A 19917-nucleotide genomic window follows, 5' to 3' on the forward strand; every position below is an offset into this window, starting at 1 on the left:
TCGTAACACTGCCACTGGACTGTTCAGCATAAATGTAAATAGGAATGTGCATTTTTCCTATAAATACAATCATCATATTTAATGTATGAACACACTTTATTATGTTGAAATTTTATTTTACACTTTTAATAAATTGTTTTCTATAATCACAATTTAATAATTGAATGAGTAACATTTACAATAAAATTATATAATTATAATATATAATTATAATTATATAACTCTTAACCTACTAAAAATATTAAATGTTTTTTTACTTGGATTATGTCATATAGGTAACCAAGTTGATATGTTGACAAAACATTTAAATATTAACTTAAAATCACAGGTGGACTTCAAGAATAAATAATTTAGATCAAGGGGGTTCTGTTTACAAAAAAAAAACAGCTGAATCCTTTTTTACCCTTGAAAAATGACAAAATACAATAAAATTACAATAAATAATGTAGATAAGCGTTGCATGTCTTTCCAAAGTCCAATCAGGACTTTTATTTTGGAGTCACGACATGACGTCATAAGACTACGCCGCGCTGCTGCGTCTTGTGATTCTGCTGAAGAAAGTAAAAATCGATAGAAACAGTTAACTTTGTTAATTATTCTCTTCTTAAATATGGAGTTTATTAAAGAGGAAAGTGAAGATATAAAGATAATTATTAAAGAGGAGACTGGAGACATGAAGATTGAGTTTAATAAAGAAGAAATAAAGATTGAAGAAACATTCAGAGTGAAACATGAAGATATTGAGGAACAAACAGGTTGGTTTTATTCTCACAGCTGAACTCATTTGATCATTATTAAAATGTCCAGCTCTACAGAAATAGAGAATATACAGAAGTATAATCTTACAGAATACAAAACAAAACAATTATTTTTTTGCAACATTAAACCCAGCTCAAAAGTGCTGTACTAACATTTAACATACCTGAACATAAATAGCAGTAATTGAACAAAAAATCAAGCAATAAATAAAGTTCTAATTGAAATATTTTGTACATAATCCCTATATCTATAACCATTTAAACAAATTAGATTTTTGAATGGGATTTCAATATGGATTGATTCAATATGGATTTCATATGGATGTAGTTCAAAACAGATTTGTAAAAATCGCATTTCATGTGATTTATTTATTAACCCCTTAGCTGTCACCGTCCCGTATACGGGACACCTACGTAGGGCTGTGACGGTATGGGATTTTTCTTACCGCGGTGAAGACGCAACATATCACCGCGGTTTGGCGGTTAATCGCAACCCCCCTCCCCCGACCTCCGTGGAAATATAATGACTTAAGAACGCATGCAGCGTGGAAATAAAGCAGTCGGTCTTCTTTATTATTTAAACGGCAAATTATATTAACAATAAAAAAAATTTTTTTTTTTAAATGAATATATAAATAAACTAATTAAAAAGGGCAGAAAAAAAAAGGCACTGACTTGCTGATGTGCACGAACACCAGCAATGTATTGGACCGGGAAATAATGTTGCTATATTATACACTGTAGCACGAACTGGGGGGGTATTCATAATTCTGGAGGGGGCCGTAAACAACTACAGACAGAAAACCAGATGAGCCCAGAATATGAAGGCAACACATTTATTTAAGTGTTTTCCTCCCATAAAAAAGACAGTGCCATTAAAAGACCAAACTTAGTAAACACTATATTAAAGCATAATATACAGAAAAATTGGTTTGTGCCGAATTTGATCTTTTAATATCACTGAGGCTATGCTACATTAGGCTAAGCGACGTTAAACGTTTTCTTTATAACAGTTTTCTAAATGAGAAAAACACTCGTGAATTTAAACACGTTGCCTTCAATTTATCATTTATATAGGCCTATAGCGTAGTACTTAATTTAAATGTCTTTTAAATGTCTGAAACCTCAAATAAACATTACGTGGTTGAAAACACTGAATAGTTGTAAAATATGAAAAGCACAGAGCGCGTCCATCTCTGACTCAGTGCCAGCAGCGCGAAAGCAGGTTTGAATTTAGCAGTGACGAACTGAATGTTTAATCACACTGGTGTGATCGCACGAGTTAAAGGATACAATTGGGAGTGAATGGGGGGGAATTGAAACTGAGGGGGCACAAATCAGATCTGAGGGGGCAATGCTCCCTTTTGCCCCCTCGTGGTGCCGGGCCTGCACTGTAGTATTATAATACATGTATATGATGTATATATTTATATAAAGTATATTATTATGTAAATTATAATATAATATAATAGTATTGTATTATAATAATATTGTATTATATTTATTATTTCCGAGTTGTCTAGAACGCAGCATTAAACGTGGGTGTAGTACTCTACTACAATTACAAGCCATTCTATTAAATGACATTTCAGCACTTGACAAACGGATAGCGACTCCTAAGTAGCACTTAAAGCACAGCTACGTGCGACTGTGTTTAGTGCATTTTTGGGAAACGCACGTGAAACAATAACGAACGATCGCAAAGTGCCTCGTAGAAAACGCTCTTAAGCACTAAGATCAATCGTTATTGGGAAACCCGGCCCTGAGATGTAGGCTATATATAAAAGCTGTTTTAAAGCATTTGCTGTATGGATTAAAAAATAGGCTAGTAAATATATTCATATATCAGACAAAATTGCGTTGCAGCAAATCCTTTAAATTTGAAGGTAGGCCTATTCAGAACAGAGCAACATAAAAATCAGAATATATAAGCAGCTATACGATTATAGGACAAAGTTTGACATATATGCCATTATAATTTGTGTTTTATTTTTTTAATTGTATCGAATTATAAAATAAAATGCAAATTTTAATCGGGCCTGTTTTAGGCCTTTCCTTATTTTTATATTTTAGACATCCATCAATTATGGTTATGAAAAAAAAAATGACTGGCCATCTCCTCATTGAATGTGCCTTTAGAGAGAACTGCACAGATTACATAATGAGTTTCTATTTTCGATTTGAATTATTTAGTTTTAAAGTAGTAATTTAAAGCTTTCTATATATATTCATCATGCCTGTGTGAAGCGCCCCTGTTCAAGGCAGAGACGGCAGAAAAGCACAACGTTTTGTTGATATTGTGAGTGTACACAAACAAAAGTAGACCTTTACAGTTTGGAATGACGTATTACTTTTACCTTTATGAGCAAAAATGAATGCCTATTTTAAGATGTTTCCACTGTTAAAAAAAAATGCAAGAGATCTCGCTAACGCCTCCATGTCCTGCAGAGCCTGCTTCAGCTTCACTCCGTACAAACGATTGGATATGCGTCTTAAGAGCGCACATTTATTTAGGTTAAACATTTAAACTAACATTGTGATATGCTTGAACTGTTTTATATCTATAGATTATATTTTAGACAAGTCCTTATGATTTGAGAAGGCTAAATTTATTAAAACATGGGCTTTGATCAACTCATTGTCTGCCGCTGGCCGCTTGGCCATTATCCTACTTAAAAAAAAAAAAACGTACATTTAACTAACAAAAAAATGCTCCAAACATTTTTGTAGATTAATTTTATAAAGAAAAGAAACGAAATATAACCATTTTTACATTACATACAAAACTGAACTATTTTAATAGCTGAAACAGTAGTATATACAGCTGTTATGGGAGAAGGGGAAAAAATGACTGTATAGGGCCTATATTTCGCTAATCTACTTCATCCAACGCTGTTTTGTTCTCTGTTATTTTCATCTGTGAGCAGGCTCTTGATATATGCATTTCACAATTTTGTTGAGTTTAAAACGTTTGACAAATTCGTTTTGCTCTTGCTGTTCGTTCGGCAGACACCCCGCACCACCTTGCAAAAAAAAAAAAAAAAAAAAAGCAGAGAGGAAATACTGCAGACGCTGCCGGGACGGAAGACAGTAAATTGGCAAACAATGACAAATTGTTTATACTTCATATAACACACCATATGCATTCCTGTAACTTTCACTAGCAAAAAAAAAAAAAAAAGAGTGCCGTGATGACGGTGATGACCTAAACACTGCAGTCGACATCTTATTACCGCGGTTATCGTCACAGCCCTACACCTACGTTTACTTTTTAAAACTTTATTACAATTAAAATCTAATCTAATCATAACATATATCATTGGAAAGGTCTAAGACTCCTAAATAGAAATTTGACCACTGTTTTTTGTTACAAATTATGTAGGAACAGTAATAGATTAATTTATGACAGGAGTGCCCCTCAAAAATATACATCGTAATAGTAGTTCTGACCTTTTTCACAAAAATTATTTTTTGTTGCCTTTGTCCCTATAAAATATTTAAGTAATAATCATAAATTCTATATCATTTGAAGCTTAAAAACTCAAAATTAATTCTGTGAAAACCATTTTGAAATCGGACATTGTGTTACCATGGAAATTGTACCTCAAAATCTTTTGGCGGGCTCCTCCCCCTAAGTGCGGGCTGTCATATTACGGTCTTTTAGAATCAAAACTTTTTATAATCTTGACAAAATACATATCGTTGTAAAGGTCTGAGTCTCAAGATTCCATATTTGGTATTTTGTTATAAAAGTAATATTGAAAGAGAAATGTATGCATTTGTGACAGAAAAAATGCATCAACATAATTCAATGGAGTTTGGGTGTCACCCGGTGGCTTTTTTTGGTATAACGCCTAAACAAAATTGCATAGGAACCTCAATTTTTTTAATATCAACTTCAAATTTGGAACACAACTTATTGAGACATATGGCTTTAATTTTATAGCAATTTTGGATTAAAAACTATTTTGTAAAATATTTATTTTATATAAAATATTATAAAATAGTCCAGTACATTTTCTTTACAGTAAATTTAAACTTGCGTAACTTTTTATACTGTCATGCTTCGAAATTATTTCTCAGCCGGAAATAATCTGCTGATTGTCTTCTTTAAAAAGAGACCAACCTTATGTCTGTATTCAAAAGTGTTCATGAATTATAACAATTTAAGTTCGGAAAACTTTCTTCAATTTATTATTTTTCTCTTTATCCAACATATCTGGTCTTTAACTATAAAATTCCCCTACAGTATGAATAGCTGAACATGATACAATATGTCAAATAAAAAACACAGAATCTGCTTTTAATAATAAAAAAACAAACATCTTATTCTACTTTCATGTGGTCTTTTTATTAACTCTTTAATGTGGCTGAGTTTCATTTAAAAATAGCAACATTTTGAACAATAAGCTGAGAAAATCAAGCTTTTTTTTAAAGGCCATGTCTGGATCGGATTCATAGATCACGCTCCAAATCTCGCATGTTATACTTTTGATACCTTATATATTTTCTTACACCTCTTCATGGGTTCAACATTTCATTCAGTAATGTTAAAAAGCTTCATAAAAGATTATGTTGATTAATGTTGATGATTGCGTTAGTGTGCATGTACTTGATCAAAGCTTTTATAATTTGTTTCTGCTTGTCCTTCGTCTGATCTTGATTCTGAGGTTTTGTAGTGAAATAACCAGTGTTGGGTAAGTTACTCAAAAAAAGTAATCCACTACAAATTACAAATTACTACATTAAAATTGAAATTTGATTACATTACTGATTACTGCATGTAAAAAGTAATCAGATTACTAATTACTTTACATTTAAGTTACTTTGAAACCTACAAAAATACACCACCAACTGAAACTTTCTTTCTGTAATTTAATATTGACTGAAAAATATTACAGAAGTATGAAAACAGCAACTTGACTTAAAAATATTCATTAATCATCTATAGGTAGCTTATTCATTCAAATGCAATCATAACAGTCGCCTGAGGGTGCTCAACGACCACGTCATCTGTGAGCGTGAGATTCTAACAAAATAAAAATAACTTATAAATATATGAAATATAAACTAATAAATATATGAAATATTGTACACTTGTTAATGTTTATTTTTCTTTGCAGTTTTTTTTTATAGTATTTAATGATTATGAACACATATTAAGCATGACAGACCATACAATTGATTAAACTACAAAGCTGGCAGGTATGGTATGTATGATTACAAAAGTCATTAAGATTGTTATTAATATTTTATGAAGTGACATGTAGGATAAAAGTAATTTTATCACGTGTTGAGCCGTTTCTGTGATAGCTCCAGCTCTCCGACGCACAGTTAGCCTATAGGCTACGTCAGTGTTTGTATTTACTCACTTCATTTCGTTCACTCTTTGCAGATATAGTGCACTCAGATGACATACACTATATAGGGATTAGTAAATCGGAGAACGAGTGAGCGGTTTCGGACACAGCTTAAACATTCCTTGCTGTGTGTAGCATGTATGTGTGTGGTAGCTTATGTTTGTATACCTGCATTAAAGACAGGAAAAAATCACTGAAAACATTTATAATAACATTTGAAAACAGTATTGTTCAGAAGCCCGATCCTGAACAAATCACCTAAACAACAAATCTAGCTTGTTTAGATGAGGTTGGACCGCTCTCGTCTTGGGAGCGGGTATCCTCTTCCACGAGTTCTCCGGTGATTCATAATGACGCATCCGCACCAAACGTGATTTCTTTAGAAATGCACTTTACCTAATATTTTTTTTCTTGTAACGCAAGTAACATCAGTAACTGTAATCAAATTACATAAATTTAAAATTTAATGCATTACATTACTGCGTTATCAGGAGTAATTAGACTACAGTAACGCGTTATACCCAACTCTGGAAATAACCTCATGTAAGTGAATCAGAATAAAAGTTATAGAAGTTTGTTTATGAAAATACAATATATTATAAAAAAAAAATGTTTTAAACAAGATTTAATCTAAAACTGCAAGGAAATTAAAGCCAAAAATCTTGAAAAGTTGTGTTTCAAATTTCAGGTTGATCTCAAAAAAGAGCTTTCAGTAAGATTTTGTTTGGACGCAGTACCACACTTCTTCACTAGATGACACCCAAGCTCCATTACTGAGCACTACCATTTCAATATATGGTTTGAGTGATCTGAAGCATATATTTCCATAATTTCATAAAATATATGAAGTAGACATCCTATATAGAAGTAGTTTGGGAAGTTTGGCAGAATTTTATATGAATTCAGCCTTTTAATAAACATAAAAACAACATGTATGTGGGTTATAGATTGCTGCCACAATCATAAATGTATATATATTTTTTTCTATTAAAAACATTTTCAGACCTTTTTTTTTCTCCAAAAATTGAATGGATGTTTTGAACTTCGTGGCATGAAAACAAACATGCCTCAACCAGTCTTTAATGATTTTTCATGTTCATTGCCATTTCAAAATAAAGGTCTGAAGACGCCTTATGAATATGAAAATGTGCTTGTTGCTTGCTAATTTATAAATTACTGCTCCTCTAATCGTCTATAATTTTATTTTGAAAATCATTTTAGCTCCATGTCGCATTGATTTCATGTTGCATTTTAATTGGCTGGTCAGTAGACGTTGGTCGTAGCAGCAAACACAATGAGAGATGATCATGCTGAATTTATGATGCTGTCAAAAAATTACTGTAGGCTATCTTTGGTAACAAGACCAGGAAAAAGGCCATCTTTGAACCTCTCTCACTGTACGACATAAGACCACCGATTCAGAGTAGGGCTGTCAAAAGAAAATGGCTGAAAAGCTAAATTCGAAATTCTTTCTGAAATATTTGAAAAATTTGAATAATAATCAAATTCTAAAGGCAATACTTAATGTTAGAGGAAAAGATTACTTTATTGTCTACTATGGCCACAAGAGAGCGCTAGCGAGCACAATAAGCAAATACACATCAAATCAAGCATCGCATATTTTATTGAAATGAAATGACATTCACTTTTTTTTCAAACAACTGTTTTAAATAAAATATGTCATTAATGTGCATGAAAGGTAACAAAAAGTGCATAAAAACTGTAAGTACATCACTAACCTGAGTAAACACGCTTCAACAGACAGCGTAATGTTTGTAGTGTAATGTTAGCGTAATGTTTGTCTACTAACATTACATGAACACAAATTGGCGACCTGCCATTCAGAAACAATCCGTGCACTACACATCAAAACACTTTTTTTTTTTTTTTTTGACAATGTTTCCAGCTGATGAAAACACACGCTCAGCTCTGGGGTGTGTTTCTCGAAAACATTGTTAGTCAACTATGGCCGTAAGTCCTACTGAACTCTCTTGATAACGACGGAACTTGCGACCATAATTCGCTTTGGGAAACGCACCTCTGACCGATGTGGCAGGTATGGTCAATGTCTTTGCCAGCTGCGTAATATGTGGAAACAAACATACCGCACAGTTTTTGCCACCAACTGAGAGGGTTTTCGTCAGCTGGTAGCGTAGCTTCTCTTTCATACATATCCATCTGCTCCAATGGACTGATGCCGCGTTCAGCTCTGCTTAGGGTCTGACTAAATACGCGTCGAACTAGTTAGCCATAGCAGACAGCGCAGTCTTTTTTTCTTGCATCAACATCAGCACCAAGTAGGTTATGTAAATCGCCATTAAACAAAAGAAGAAGAATGAAGTAGAATGGTGTGCTTTTTCTTAGCATTTGTTTCCATGGTGAATCATCGATTCGTCTCTCTGTTGAGAATGTCCAGCGCAGGGCTATTCCATTACAAATTCAGTTGGGCCAGATTTTCAAACCAAGAAGGTTAGCTGTGCCAGTCATTTCAGCGGCGAAGCAGCTCGTAACGACAAACTTTAAAACCAACACAAACAAATTTATTGAAAAACATAAGATTTATTCATTGTTTCTCTTTTAACATTGATCAGTTTGCACAGCTCTTGTTGTAAGATGCAATCAGGGCTTGACATGAACTTTTTTGCTCACCTGCCACTGTGGCTAGTGGTTTTCCAAATTACTAGCCACTCAGCATTTTCACTGGCCACCATTTTGATGTTGGTAAATTACATTTTATATGATTAAAGTTGACTTTGTTATACTTAAATTACTTTATTTTGAGTCATTTTACTTGATTTAGAAGATTTAAAACCCTTTCAAACTTTTAAATGCAGATTTACCACCCAAATCAAGACTACATTGTATATCAGCTGGTATGTACATGGGGTGCAGGAGACATTTTTAAAGTGGGGGGGACCAAGCTGCGATCCGGGAGGGGGGTGTGTGGGTGTTGTACTTGTATTATTACAATAATAATATGATATTAAAATTAATATGGTAGTTTTTTTTCCTTACATCTGCTATATTACAATATGTCATCAATCTCGAGAGTATGTATATTAGTTAATAAATAAGTAGACGGATCCACTATTGACTATAGACTGTTTCTTGTATTGCTCATTCAGTTTTACTAGTTTTTATTGTTTGAATGGAGGCTGGTGAAGTTTAATAGAGTATTTATTTATTTATTTTTCATTTTGTGCAGCACTTTGGAAACTGTTGTTTGTTAAATGTGCTATATAAATAAAGTGGATTGGATTGGATTGGATTGATAGACTAGTGGCAGCATTTTCGTTTAGCGTGCAAGAGGTTCTGGGTTCTAATCCAAACATGTATGATTTTTTTTCTCATTAAAACAAAAGATGTTCATCACTGATTGTATATCAAGAGCAGGGACACGTTTATGCATATTTTGTTTTGTGATTTCAACGTAACGAATAGAGAGAATTGTAGCGCTCGTCCGTGTGAAGTCTGCGCAGTGAGCACGAGCACGGAGATCTCTGATAACAGCGGCAATGAGCACTAAACATGATTTCAAAAAGAACACATCCCAGCGCCAGATCGACTGTTTTAACACAAATTGATTATCAACTAGGTGTTTCTTTTGTATTAGATATCACTTTCACTTTCGATATCAAAGTGCACGCCACTGATAAGCATTGTAAATGCAGTATTACAGTATACACCAATTAAATGCGCAGGTTTCCTCTTGTGTGTCCTCCCCTCTGCATTGCTGGTCGAGTCAACAATCACTTTCATTTCGCTTTCAGATATCTCTATAGATGCCATCAGGGTTCTAAATTAACTTTTTTGATCACCAGCCAATGTGGCTGGTAACTTTCTAAAGTTACCAGTCAATCAGAATTTCCACTAGCCAATTTTTTTTTCTGGTGAAAATAAGAGAAATTATGAGTGCCACTGAATGCATTTGATCATTTTTATTAACATTGTTGGCATGAAAAACACATATAAAGTACAATGCATAGAACAAAATATGCGCAGAAAGTGCAAACATTTCATCTATCTATCATTTGAATCACATATCTTCAGAGCTCCTCTTCTTCTTCAGAGGTGCCATCAGAATCTGAGCCCTCTGTTCCTTTTGATCTATGTTTGCGCACAGCCACGTACACGCTGTAAGTTTCAGGAGTGACAACCGCATTTAAATGTGGGAGTGAATCCACTAAATTATCAGTAGGCCTACATGTGTGTAGAGAACACGACTCACTCTTGAAAATGCAATGATTGACAGCTTGGAAACCATAGCGACGTTCTGGCGTCTCTCGTGTTTGGTATCCGTTATCGTGACCAGAGTAATATTAAAGTGACAAAACACTTGTTATTTTCACAAATTTAACACACTAACGTTACATTTGACGGAGGCGTCGTGTTTGTTTATGCTTCTGTAAGCCTGTTTCACACAGAGCACGGTCTGTGTTGCCATGGTCACTCATTATAAGCGTATTTGGGCTTGTTGTTTAAGCTCGTCTCATAAAGCAAACGCGTTTGAGTTATTAAAGGGGACCTATTATGCAAAATTCAGACAATGGTAGAAACGCTCGGTAAGGCAGGTAAACTGGCAATACTTTGCAAGGTATCAATGGCAATGGCCATGCTTAAATGTCCACCAAACAGGAAGTGACAGGTGAAGCAGAGGGAGCGGCACTCAGTCAGTACTCAGGTGAGGGCTCCCTCTGCTGGCGTGGCGTTACCTCTGCTGGCGTGCATCAGTTTTGCCATTTTTACTGCCTGGACGATAGGTGATTGTGAATTGGAACCTCGTAAAGAATAATGACCATCTGGCTTGGCGTGGATTAAGTCTCTTGGCGCTCGATGTACTCGAGGTTCTTGTGATCTGTGATGATTTGAAAGGGATGGATGGAACCCTCTAGCCAATGTCTCCACTCTTCTATAGCTGCTTTAATGGCAAGAAGTTCCTTGTTTCCAACATCGTAGTTGCGTTTTGCATCTGTGAGCTTGCGTGAGAAGTAGGCATGGAAACAGCATGCCTGGTTGTCCGTGTTGCTGAGAAAGAACTGCTCCTATCCCACAATCTGAAGCATCTACTTCAACAATGAACGGTAGGTTTGGGTCTGGATGTTTTAGTATAGGAGTCGTTGTAAAAGTCGTTGTTTTTTAGATTAGTGAAAGCTTGAGTGGCTTGATCAGTCAATTTGAGTCGTGATGGTTTACCTTTGAGCAGGGACGTCATGGATGCAGCTATCTGGCTGTAGTTGCGGATGAACCTCAGGTAGAAGTTGGCGAAGCCCAGGAAACGTTGAATTTCTTTGACTGTGTTGGGTTGTGGCCATTCAGTGACTGCTGTGATTTTTAGAGTTATCCATCTCCACACCTGTTAAGTACAGTCCTGACGTGACTCTTATGCTCCTCTTTGGTCTTGGAATATATCAGGATGTCATCAATGTAGGCGACCACATACTTGTTCATGATGTCCCGGAAGATCTCGTTAATGAAGGATTGGAAGACAGCAGGTGCATTGGACAGGCCATACGGCATAACCCGGTATTCATAGTGCCCCCTAGTGGTCAGGAAGGCAGTTTTCCACTCATCACCCTCCTTGATCCTAATTAGGTTATATGCACTTCTGAGGTCGAGCTTGGTGTAAATCTTGGCCTCACGTAACTGTTCAAGTGTGCTGCAGGAACTAATGGTAGTGGATAGCGGAATTTAACTGTAACTTGATTCAAACCTCTGTAGTCGATGCAAGGCCGAAGTCCTCCATCTTTCTTCTCCACAAAGAAAAAACCTGCAGCTGCTGGAGAAGTAGATGGGCGGATGAAACCAGAACTGAGGGCCTCTTCGATGTACTCCTCCATAGCTTGACTCTCAGGACGTGACAGGGGATAAATCTTATTCTTAGGTGGCATAGCATAGGGTAGGAGGTCAATCGCACAATCCCAAGGATGATGAGGTGGTAGTAGTGTTGCCTTGGTTTTACTGAAAACCTCCTGGAGGTCCTGGTAGCATGACGGGATGGTTACGGGTTTACACTCAGGGCTTTCGATGCTCATGGATAGATATGGTTTCAGGATTTTGTGAGTTAAACAGTGGGAGAAACAAAATGGTGACCATTGCGTGATCTCACCATGGAGCCAGGAGATGACTGGGTCGTGAACAGTTAACCAGGGATATCCAAGGATGATTTCATGACGTGGAGAGTTGATGACGTAGAATGTGATCGTTTCTTGATGGAACAGTCCGACTTTGAGTTGCATGGGCAGAGTTTGCTGAGTGATACCTTTACCGATGACCTTAAGTGGAGGGTTGCAGGCTTGAGTAGGAATCTTGAATGCCGTGATGAGGTCTTGGTGGATCAAGTTGAGGGCTGAACCAGAGTCTATCAGCGCTGTAAATTCAAAGGATTCACTATCAGTAGAAATCTGTACCAATGTCATGAGTGATTTTGTGGTAGGAAGCAAGAGATTATCAACACTCACCCGGTTGTGTTCAATGGTGCTCCTCCGGGCTTTGAGTGGACATGATGAGTTGCGGTGGCCTGCTTCCCCGCAGTAAAAGCACAGATTATTGACGAGCCGTCGTGATCTCTCTTCACTGGATAGCTTGGTGACTCCTAGTTGCATAGGTTCAGGATTAGCCTGGTCATTAGACTGGATAGGGCTGGAAACTGGCTGGGTGGGCAGGTTTCCCTGAAACAATGGCTTGAAATGGGCCTGATTACTCCGCATGAGATTGTCAATCTTGATCGCCAATGTTACATAGTCAGAAAAAGAGAGATCCTCACCCTTACATGCCAGTTCAGTCTGTAGTTGGAGGTTTAGACTGCGTTGAAACATGGCTTTGAGAGAAACGTCATTCCAGCTACTTTGTGCAGCGAGTGTTCTGAATTCAATGGCGTACTCTTTAAGGACACTGAGGCGGCGTTAGAATCCATATGCAGTGTTTATTAAAAAGCACAGCAAACAAAACCAAATCGGCAGGCAGAGACAATAAACGTAAGGCAGGCAGAGGTTCAAACACAGTGAGGCAGTTCAATCCAGGCAACAAAACAGAAGGGAAATCCAAACGGCAAAAACAGGTCAAACAGGCAATGGTCGTGAACAGAATGGCAAACAGACAATGGTAGAAACGCTCGGTAAGGCAGGTAAACTGGCAATACTTCGCAAGGTATCAATGGCAATGGCCATGCTTAAATGTCCACCAAACAGCAAGTGACAGGTGAAGCAGAGGGAGTGGCACACAGTCAGTACTCAGATGAGGGCTCCCTCTGCTGGCGTGGCGTTACATTACCAAAATCAAAACAGTCTATAAATGTTCACGAAAACTTCAGTCAAGCCAGCTCGCGCGTCAACCTGAGATCAGCCTCCTTACTTAAAGTGTCAAATTTCTCAGTTTCTGAATGGACAGTTTGGCTTGATTGACAAACGCTAACGTCCAGGCATGATTTAAATACCATCGACCTGTCCTAAAATGTTAGCAAGCTTTGATCGAGTGTTTGGAGATCGCGTGTTTCTCCGTTCGAGAGCGCATTTCCTGTTCTTCACATCCGCAACAAAACTGTTGATTATTTACGAACGAAAGCTCACAGAAACGTGAAAATGGTCTCATTTGAAAGAAAATATCCTAAGCTAAAAGGTGATATATTGTGACTGATTGAAGCAGCCCTTATCAAAAGTGCGGGGGTCGATTTCTGTCTTTTCCAAACTGCAGGGGTCCTGACCCCCCTGTACCCCGTGCCAATGGTGCGCCTGTATGTACAGTTGGGCAAGAGGTGGACAATATGATTATGGGCTAATATGAGACATTTTATAAGTTATTTGTGTTAGACTATATAAAAGAACAAAAAAGCAAATTACAAAAACAATAGTAAATTAAAAATAATCTTTTTTCAGATACAGTAGCTTTATTAAACATATAGCCTACATTTATATAACATCTTTTGTTGTTTGATTAACATTAATGACATACAGGCCTATTTAATATTGCTGCTGAATGCATGGACGTAACTGACGCATATTCCAGTTATTGCCCACCTGTTTACGTCCTCTTAAGCCATAACCGACTGTATTCACGTGAGATACTCCTTACGATGGATATTTAGACATCTGTGTACACATGTATTTGCCTGTTCATTCGCGAGGAGAACTGATCGTGTGCGAGAGAGAGACCGCTTCTGTTGAGTGTCATTCAGCGCAATTCCGCCTATCCCTCCTTCACTGTATTTCATTGGCAATTTTACGTTTCACTGTTGAGAAAGTCATATTGATAGTAATCTAGGCTTCACTGTTGAGAAAGTCATATTGATAGTAATCTAAGCTACTACCGGCACGCTCTGCATTGTTTGTGTGTTGCTAGACTACGCTGGGCCACTCGGTGGTTGCTTCGGGGACGCATGTGGCACGAGGGCCACCAATTGAATAGCCCTGGTCTAGTGTGTTAACCGGGAATATACTCGGGGTTGGCTGAACTTACTAAGCAAAGTTTGGGTTAATCAACTGAGAGTTCAGGGTATATGTGACAGTAAATTAACCCTGCTTTCCGGAATACACCCCATATCTGCCAAAAAATAAATAAATAAATCAGTTAATGAGTTTGTTTATATAGGGTTAAAGTCCAGATATCAAACTGTAGTGTCTGCATCAAATGAAATGTACAAAAGCGATTTTACATAGAAAACCCACTAAATGAAATGTGTCTGTTTTAATGTTTCAAATTACTTTTTTTTTCTTTTTTAATTAATTAATTATTTTTGTGCCATATTAAGCCTTTTTGTATTTCACCCATAAACTAAATGCATTAAGCATGTATACCTGTCTATCGTAAAGCATCTTATGCTAATTCAGAACTTCATTCTGTTTCTCCATTAAAATATTGACAGATACCTAGAAAAGTAGTAAAGAACTTTAAGAAAGTCAGTTAAAAGCACAAAGACAAAAATAATTGTTCATATTTGAGGTCCACAAATCCCCTCAGTCTGTTGACTGCAATGAAATGAGCTTTAAGTGTCAATTTACAGCAGATCTGAAGATATCAGCATAATAAATGAGGTGAAAACAGGAACTATTGACATGAAATAAAGAGTGTTTTCAGCAGTTTCTCTGTTAATATTGATGATCCTCAGACTATCAACATTCAGAACATCTCACTTTATTCTGAGTGTTTGCTGATAGAAACTGATTATTGGAGTCAGGATATATGAGAAAATCCTACAAACTGCTTTAATTGAAGACTACTGTTATTTCTCACAATGTGACACCAATATCTAGATATGCAGTTAATCTAATATTAAACAAATGGTCAGTAAAGTGAGATTTGAAAAATGTTCATATTGATTGTCAACATCAGGTCAGAATACATATTATTTTACATTTATTTTATATCTGGTTCAAAATTTGCAACAATGTAACCAAAATTTGAGACATGTTTCAAAATAAAAAAACAGTAATATCAGAAAACACCAAACTATATCAAGTAAATTCACTTTCCAGAATGGCTGACAGGGTTTTAAGCTTGACTTAAGCAAAATATGATTTATAGTTATTGATAAATTTGTATTTTTCATAAAATGTAGAAGTTGGTGTCAAAATATGTCAATAATTGTGCTTCATCAACATATTTAATAATTCTCACTACAGAAACTTTTGATTTGTCAAAATAATGTTTTAAATATAATAATTGTTTCAGGGAAATATATAATATAAGACATCAAAGTTATCAGAATATTGTATAGCAGTTGTCTACTTCAGTACATGAAGGTTCACTTTTAAGTTCTTTCACTTCATAATCCTCATTTTGAATTACTTTAATATACTGAAAATTAACTTTTTCTTTCATTTTAGAGCTGATGGAAGTGAAGGAGGAGAGTGAAAGGGAGGAACATTATGACAAACCTGGAGAAAAATCTTTGAGTCACTTAAAGACTAAAAAGACATTTCTAAAGAAAAGAAGAGACAAGAAATCTGCAACCTGCACTCAGTGTGGAAAGAGTTTCACTAACAAACAAAATCTTGATGTTCACATGAGAGTTCATACAGGAGAGAAGCCGTTCACATGTGATCAGTGTGGGAAGAGCTTCACACAAAAAGGACATCTTAAGAAACACATGAGAAGTCATACAGGAGAGAAGCCGTTCACATGTGATCAGTGTGGGAAGAGTTTTACATCAAAACAAAGTCTTAAGATTCACAGTGCAGTTCACACCAGAGAGAAACAGTTCGAATGTCATGAATGCAGCAAAACGTTTTTCTGGGCAACAAACCTGAAGAAACATCTGACAGTTCATACAAAGGAGAAGCCACATTCATGTTCTGTGTGTGGAAAGAGTTTTTCACTGCTGTCCTATTTAAATAAACATGAGAAAATACACACTGGTGTGAGAGAGTACATGTGCTTTGAGTGTGAGAAGACTTTTACTACATTAAAGTATTTAAAAGTGCACCAGAGAATTCACACTGGAGAAAAAACTTACAAGTGTTCACACTGTGACAAGAGATTCAGTGATTCATCATCTCTAAAAACACATGAAAGGATCCACACTGGAGAAAAACCTTACAAGTGTTCACACTGTGACAAGAGATTTAATCAGTCATCATATCTGAAAACACATGAGAAGATCCACACTGGAGAAAAACCTTACAAGTGTTCACACTGTGACAAGAGATTCAGTGATTCATCATCTCTTAAAACACATGAAAGGATCCACACTGCAGAAAAACCTTACAAGTGTTCACACTGTGACAAGAGATTCAGTGATTCATCAAATCTGAAAACACACGAGAGGATCCACAGCAGAGAGAAGCCACACACGTGTGATCAGTGTGGAAAGAGTTTCTCTTTTAAAAACCACCTGAAGATACACATGAAGATCCATGCAGTGGAGAAACCACATCACTGCAGATTGAAATCACGATAAGTAGTTCATCTTTATGTGCTGAGAAACAAAGTAGTTTCCTTACAGCCACAATAAGCGGCAGGACAGTTTGGTGGTTGCTTAGTGTCTGCTTGAAAAATCTGAATCTTCTCCTGAAACTACAACAGAATGATCAAATCATTGTTAAAACAGACTGTGTGGATTCTTCCCTTAAGGTCATTGTGACAAACTGCCATGTTTCTTTCTATTATTGTCATATACAACATAACAATAAAACAACCTACAACTGACTATTAATTTGTTGTTGCTCATCTTCATTCATTCCATGATAAATCTCCCACCATTTCCCATCATCATTCCTTCGATCTTCTGTAGTAGTTCTTGCACCTGAATGTCTGATTTACCTTTCATATTCAAACAGTTTACATTTCAATTACAATTCAATTCAATGTGCCAAATAATAAAGACAGACAAGAATGACACTGTGTAGACTCACTGGGCCCATGTCTTGACAAGTAGCCCATTCTGACATGACACTGCAAACAGTTAATTAATGCTACAAGTAATGGACAAGGGGATGACTGTGTCAAACAAGTTGTGTTCCTTCACACACCCTGAGCCTGGAAACAGACTGAGTGTGTCTCACCTCTCCAGTAGACATTTGTGTGCCCTTGGTCACAAAAGCAGGCCTGTGGATTTTGCATGGTACCAGGTGTGACGACCTCTGCTGTTGGTCTCGGGTATTGCTGCTTGGTACCTGTTCCCACAAATTAGCAATCTATTGGATTCACCTGTGACCAGTGCTTCAGGCGCTCCTTTAAAAAGAGATCTCCAGTTGAGCCAAGGAGAGCTTTGGGAACTTTGGCTTTTGGACTTTGTTTTGTTTGATTTGTTTTCTGCATTTATGCCTCAACATTACATTACATTTCCAACCATGCACTCTGCTTTACACATTGACGTTACTGATGACACAGAAACATTGTGACATCCTTTGTTTTCTTTTTATTTAATGTTACCTTAATTTAGTAGTAAATAAACATCTTCTTGAGCTTAATATTTGGTTTGTGTGTGTCCCTTGTTTTTGTTGCTTACCTTGAGCCAGGGGTCGTAACACAGATTGTCAATTAAGAAGCCCTCGTTCACCATTATGGCCATGTCAGGAGTAAGGGCATTGATGATACCCGATTGCTTGAACAGCTCCCGGTCACTGATTGACCCCGCATACAGTCCAGAGACAAAAATTACTGCACCATGAGGTGCCATTCCTATCAAAGCCTTAAAAGTGCAGTGAGATTTGTAGCTGGAAAAGACCTCACTCTGTAATAGCAGAGACGAAGGCGTTTGGCAGCGGAGCTCGGAACAGTCCAGGATAACCTGGGTGTCTCGAAATTCTCAAATTCCTCTGGCAGGTAGGCTCATACTCTCTCTTTCGGCAACCAAATTTGCACAGAACCTAAAAGAAAATAGAGGAAGTTTGTCCAAGTGGTTATGATGCGGCTCACTGTACTCTGATGGACATGGAAGCGATGAGCCAGGTCTTTCTGCTTGAGGCTCAAGGCAAGGTGCATCATGAAGAGGAAGAATTCATCGATTGCAGGAAGTGCCCGAGTCTTCACATATAACCCAGTCTCCCTGGTGAGTTTGGAGCTGGTGACACGAATCATCCTGTGTGGCTCAATCTGTTCCCAGAAGGCCATCATGTGTTTATAGGTTGCAATTCTGCAAAGAAATAAATTATTTATTTTTAAACATTAACACATGGTTGTTACAGTACAGAAGGCACGGAGGCAGGAGTAAAACAAACAGTGGTGTTTATTGACCTCAACAGAGTCAAACAGCAGTGCAGGTGAGTGAATAGTGATGAATGGTGATGAGTAAGCAGAGAGGTAATACTGTCCTTTTGTGATCGCAGGGTTGGAGAACAGAGCTGACGCTGGAGATTGGAGACAGGGAACACTCACTCACTCTCTCACACACACACACACACACACACACACAGAGAGACGGGACTGCACATGAGGAACACAGGAGACGCTGGAGACAGGTAAGATTGCTGGAGTCCTTAAGGTAAGGATTCAGGTAAGTGAAGTGCAAACGAGACCGGACGAAGAGTGTGTGTGAGTCTTTTGTAGTGCGGGTGTTACGCCCTTAATAGGGAGCAACAATGAAGGAGGATAAAACGTTTACGGCAGTTACAATATTTTTTATTCTTGGCTTTATATAGCAAAGACTGTCTCAAGTTCTCGCAATACGCCGCAACGCCGACCAACATCTCGGTCCTGGCCAGGGTTCCAGGTGACAGAATGGAACGCTCCATGAGGACGCCAAACAGGAAGCTTTTAATGACAGGCACACCTGTGCACCGGTGCACCCAATCCACCTGATTGCCTCAGCTCCGCAGCACACCTGTAAGAGGAGCAAAACACACCCAGACACGGCAAAAATGACAAGTATACAGCCGTGACACTCCCCCCCTTGAGAAAAGGAAACAATTAAGTTTCCGCCAACAATAAACATTCATAACCGCACCAACACACTTTAGTAGGCCTATACTCACAATATCAACAACATTCCCCCACATGAATAGAATAATAAATAGAAAAACAAACCTGTTAACTCTTCAAGGCACAGCTTACAGTGGGTTTTACAATGGTGCCCTAGACAGTGCATCTGCCACTATATTTTCTGAGCCCTTCAAATGCATAACATCCAAATGAAAGGGCTGAAGAAACAAGCACCAACGCATCAGCCGTTGATTTGGTTTTTTAAGAGAATGTAAAAATGTAAGGGGGTTATGGTCACTATAAACTATTACCGCTGAACTGTTCCCACCAACATACACTTCGAAATGTTGGAGTGCTAAAATTAACGCAAGTGCCTCCTTCTCAATTGTGGAATAGTTCATTTGATGACTATTGAACTTTCGCGAGAAAAAACAAACCGGCCGCTC

The 19917-nt window shown here is 37.3% G+C and overlaps 2 protein-coding genes across 2 annotated transcripts in view; one reads left to right on the top strand and one right to left on the bottom strand.

Moving 5' to 3' along the window:
- Positions 1–19917, bottom strand: part of LOC137006233 (zinc finger protein 135-like) — a 160718-nt gene that overhangs the window by 132424 nt on the left and 8377 nt on the right. The window lies entirely within an intron of this gene.
- LOC137006829 (zinc finger protein 665-like) lies at positions 539–17892 on the top strand. Its single transcript, XM_067367927.1, has 2 exons — positions 539–755; positions 15937–17892. The coding sequence occupies exons 1-2, from the start codon at positions 611–613 to the stop codon at positions 17007–17009; spliced, it is 1218 nt and encodes a 405-aa protein (XP_067224028.1). The 5' UTR covers positions 539–610; the 3' UTR covers positions 17010–17892.

The sequence above is a fragment of the Chanodichthys erythropterus genome, chromosome 3 (genome assembly GCF_024489055.1).
Source record: "Chanodichthys erythropterus isolate Z2021 chromosome 3, ASM2448905v1, whole genome shotgun sequence".
Classification (NCBI taxonomy): Eukaryota; Metazoa; Chordata; class Actinopteri; order Cypriniformes; family Xenocyprididae; genus Chanodichthys; species Chanodichthys erythropterus.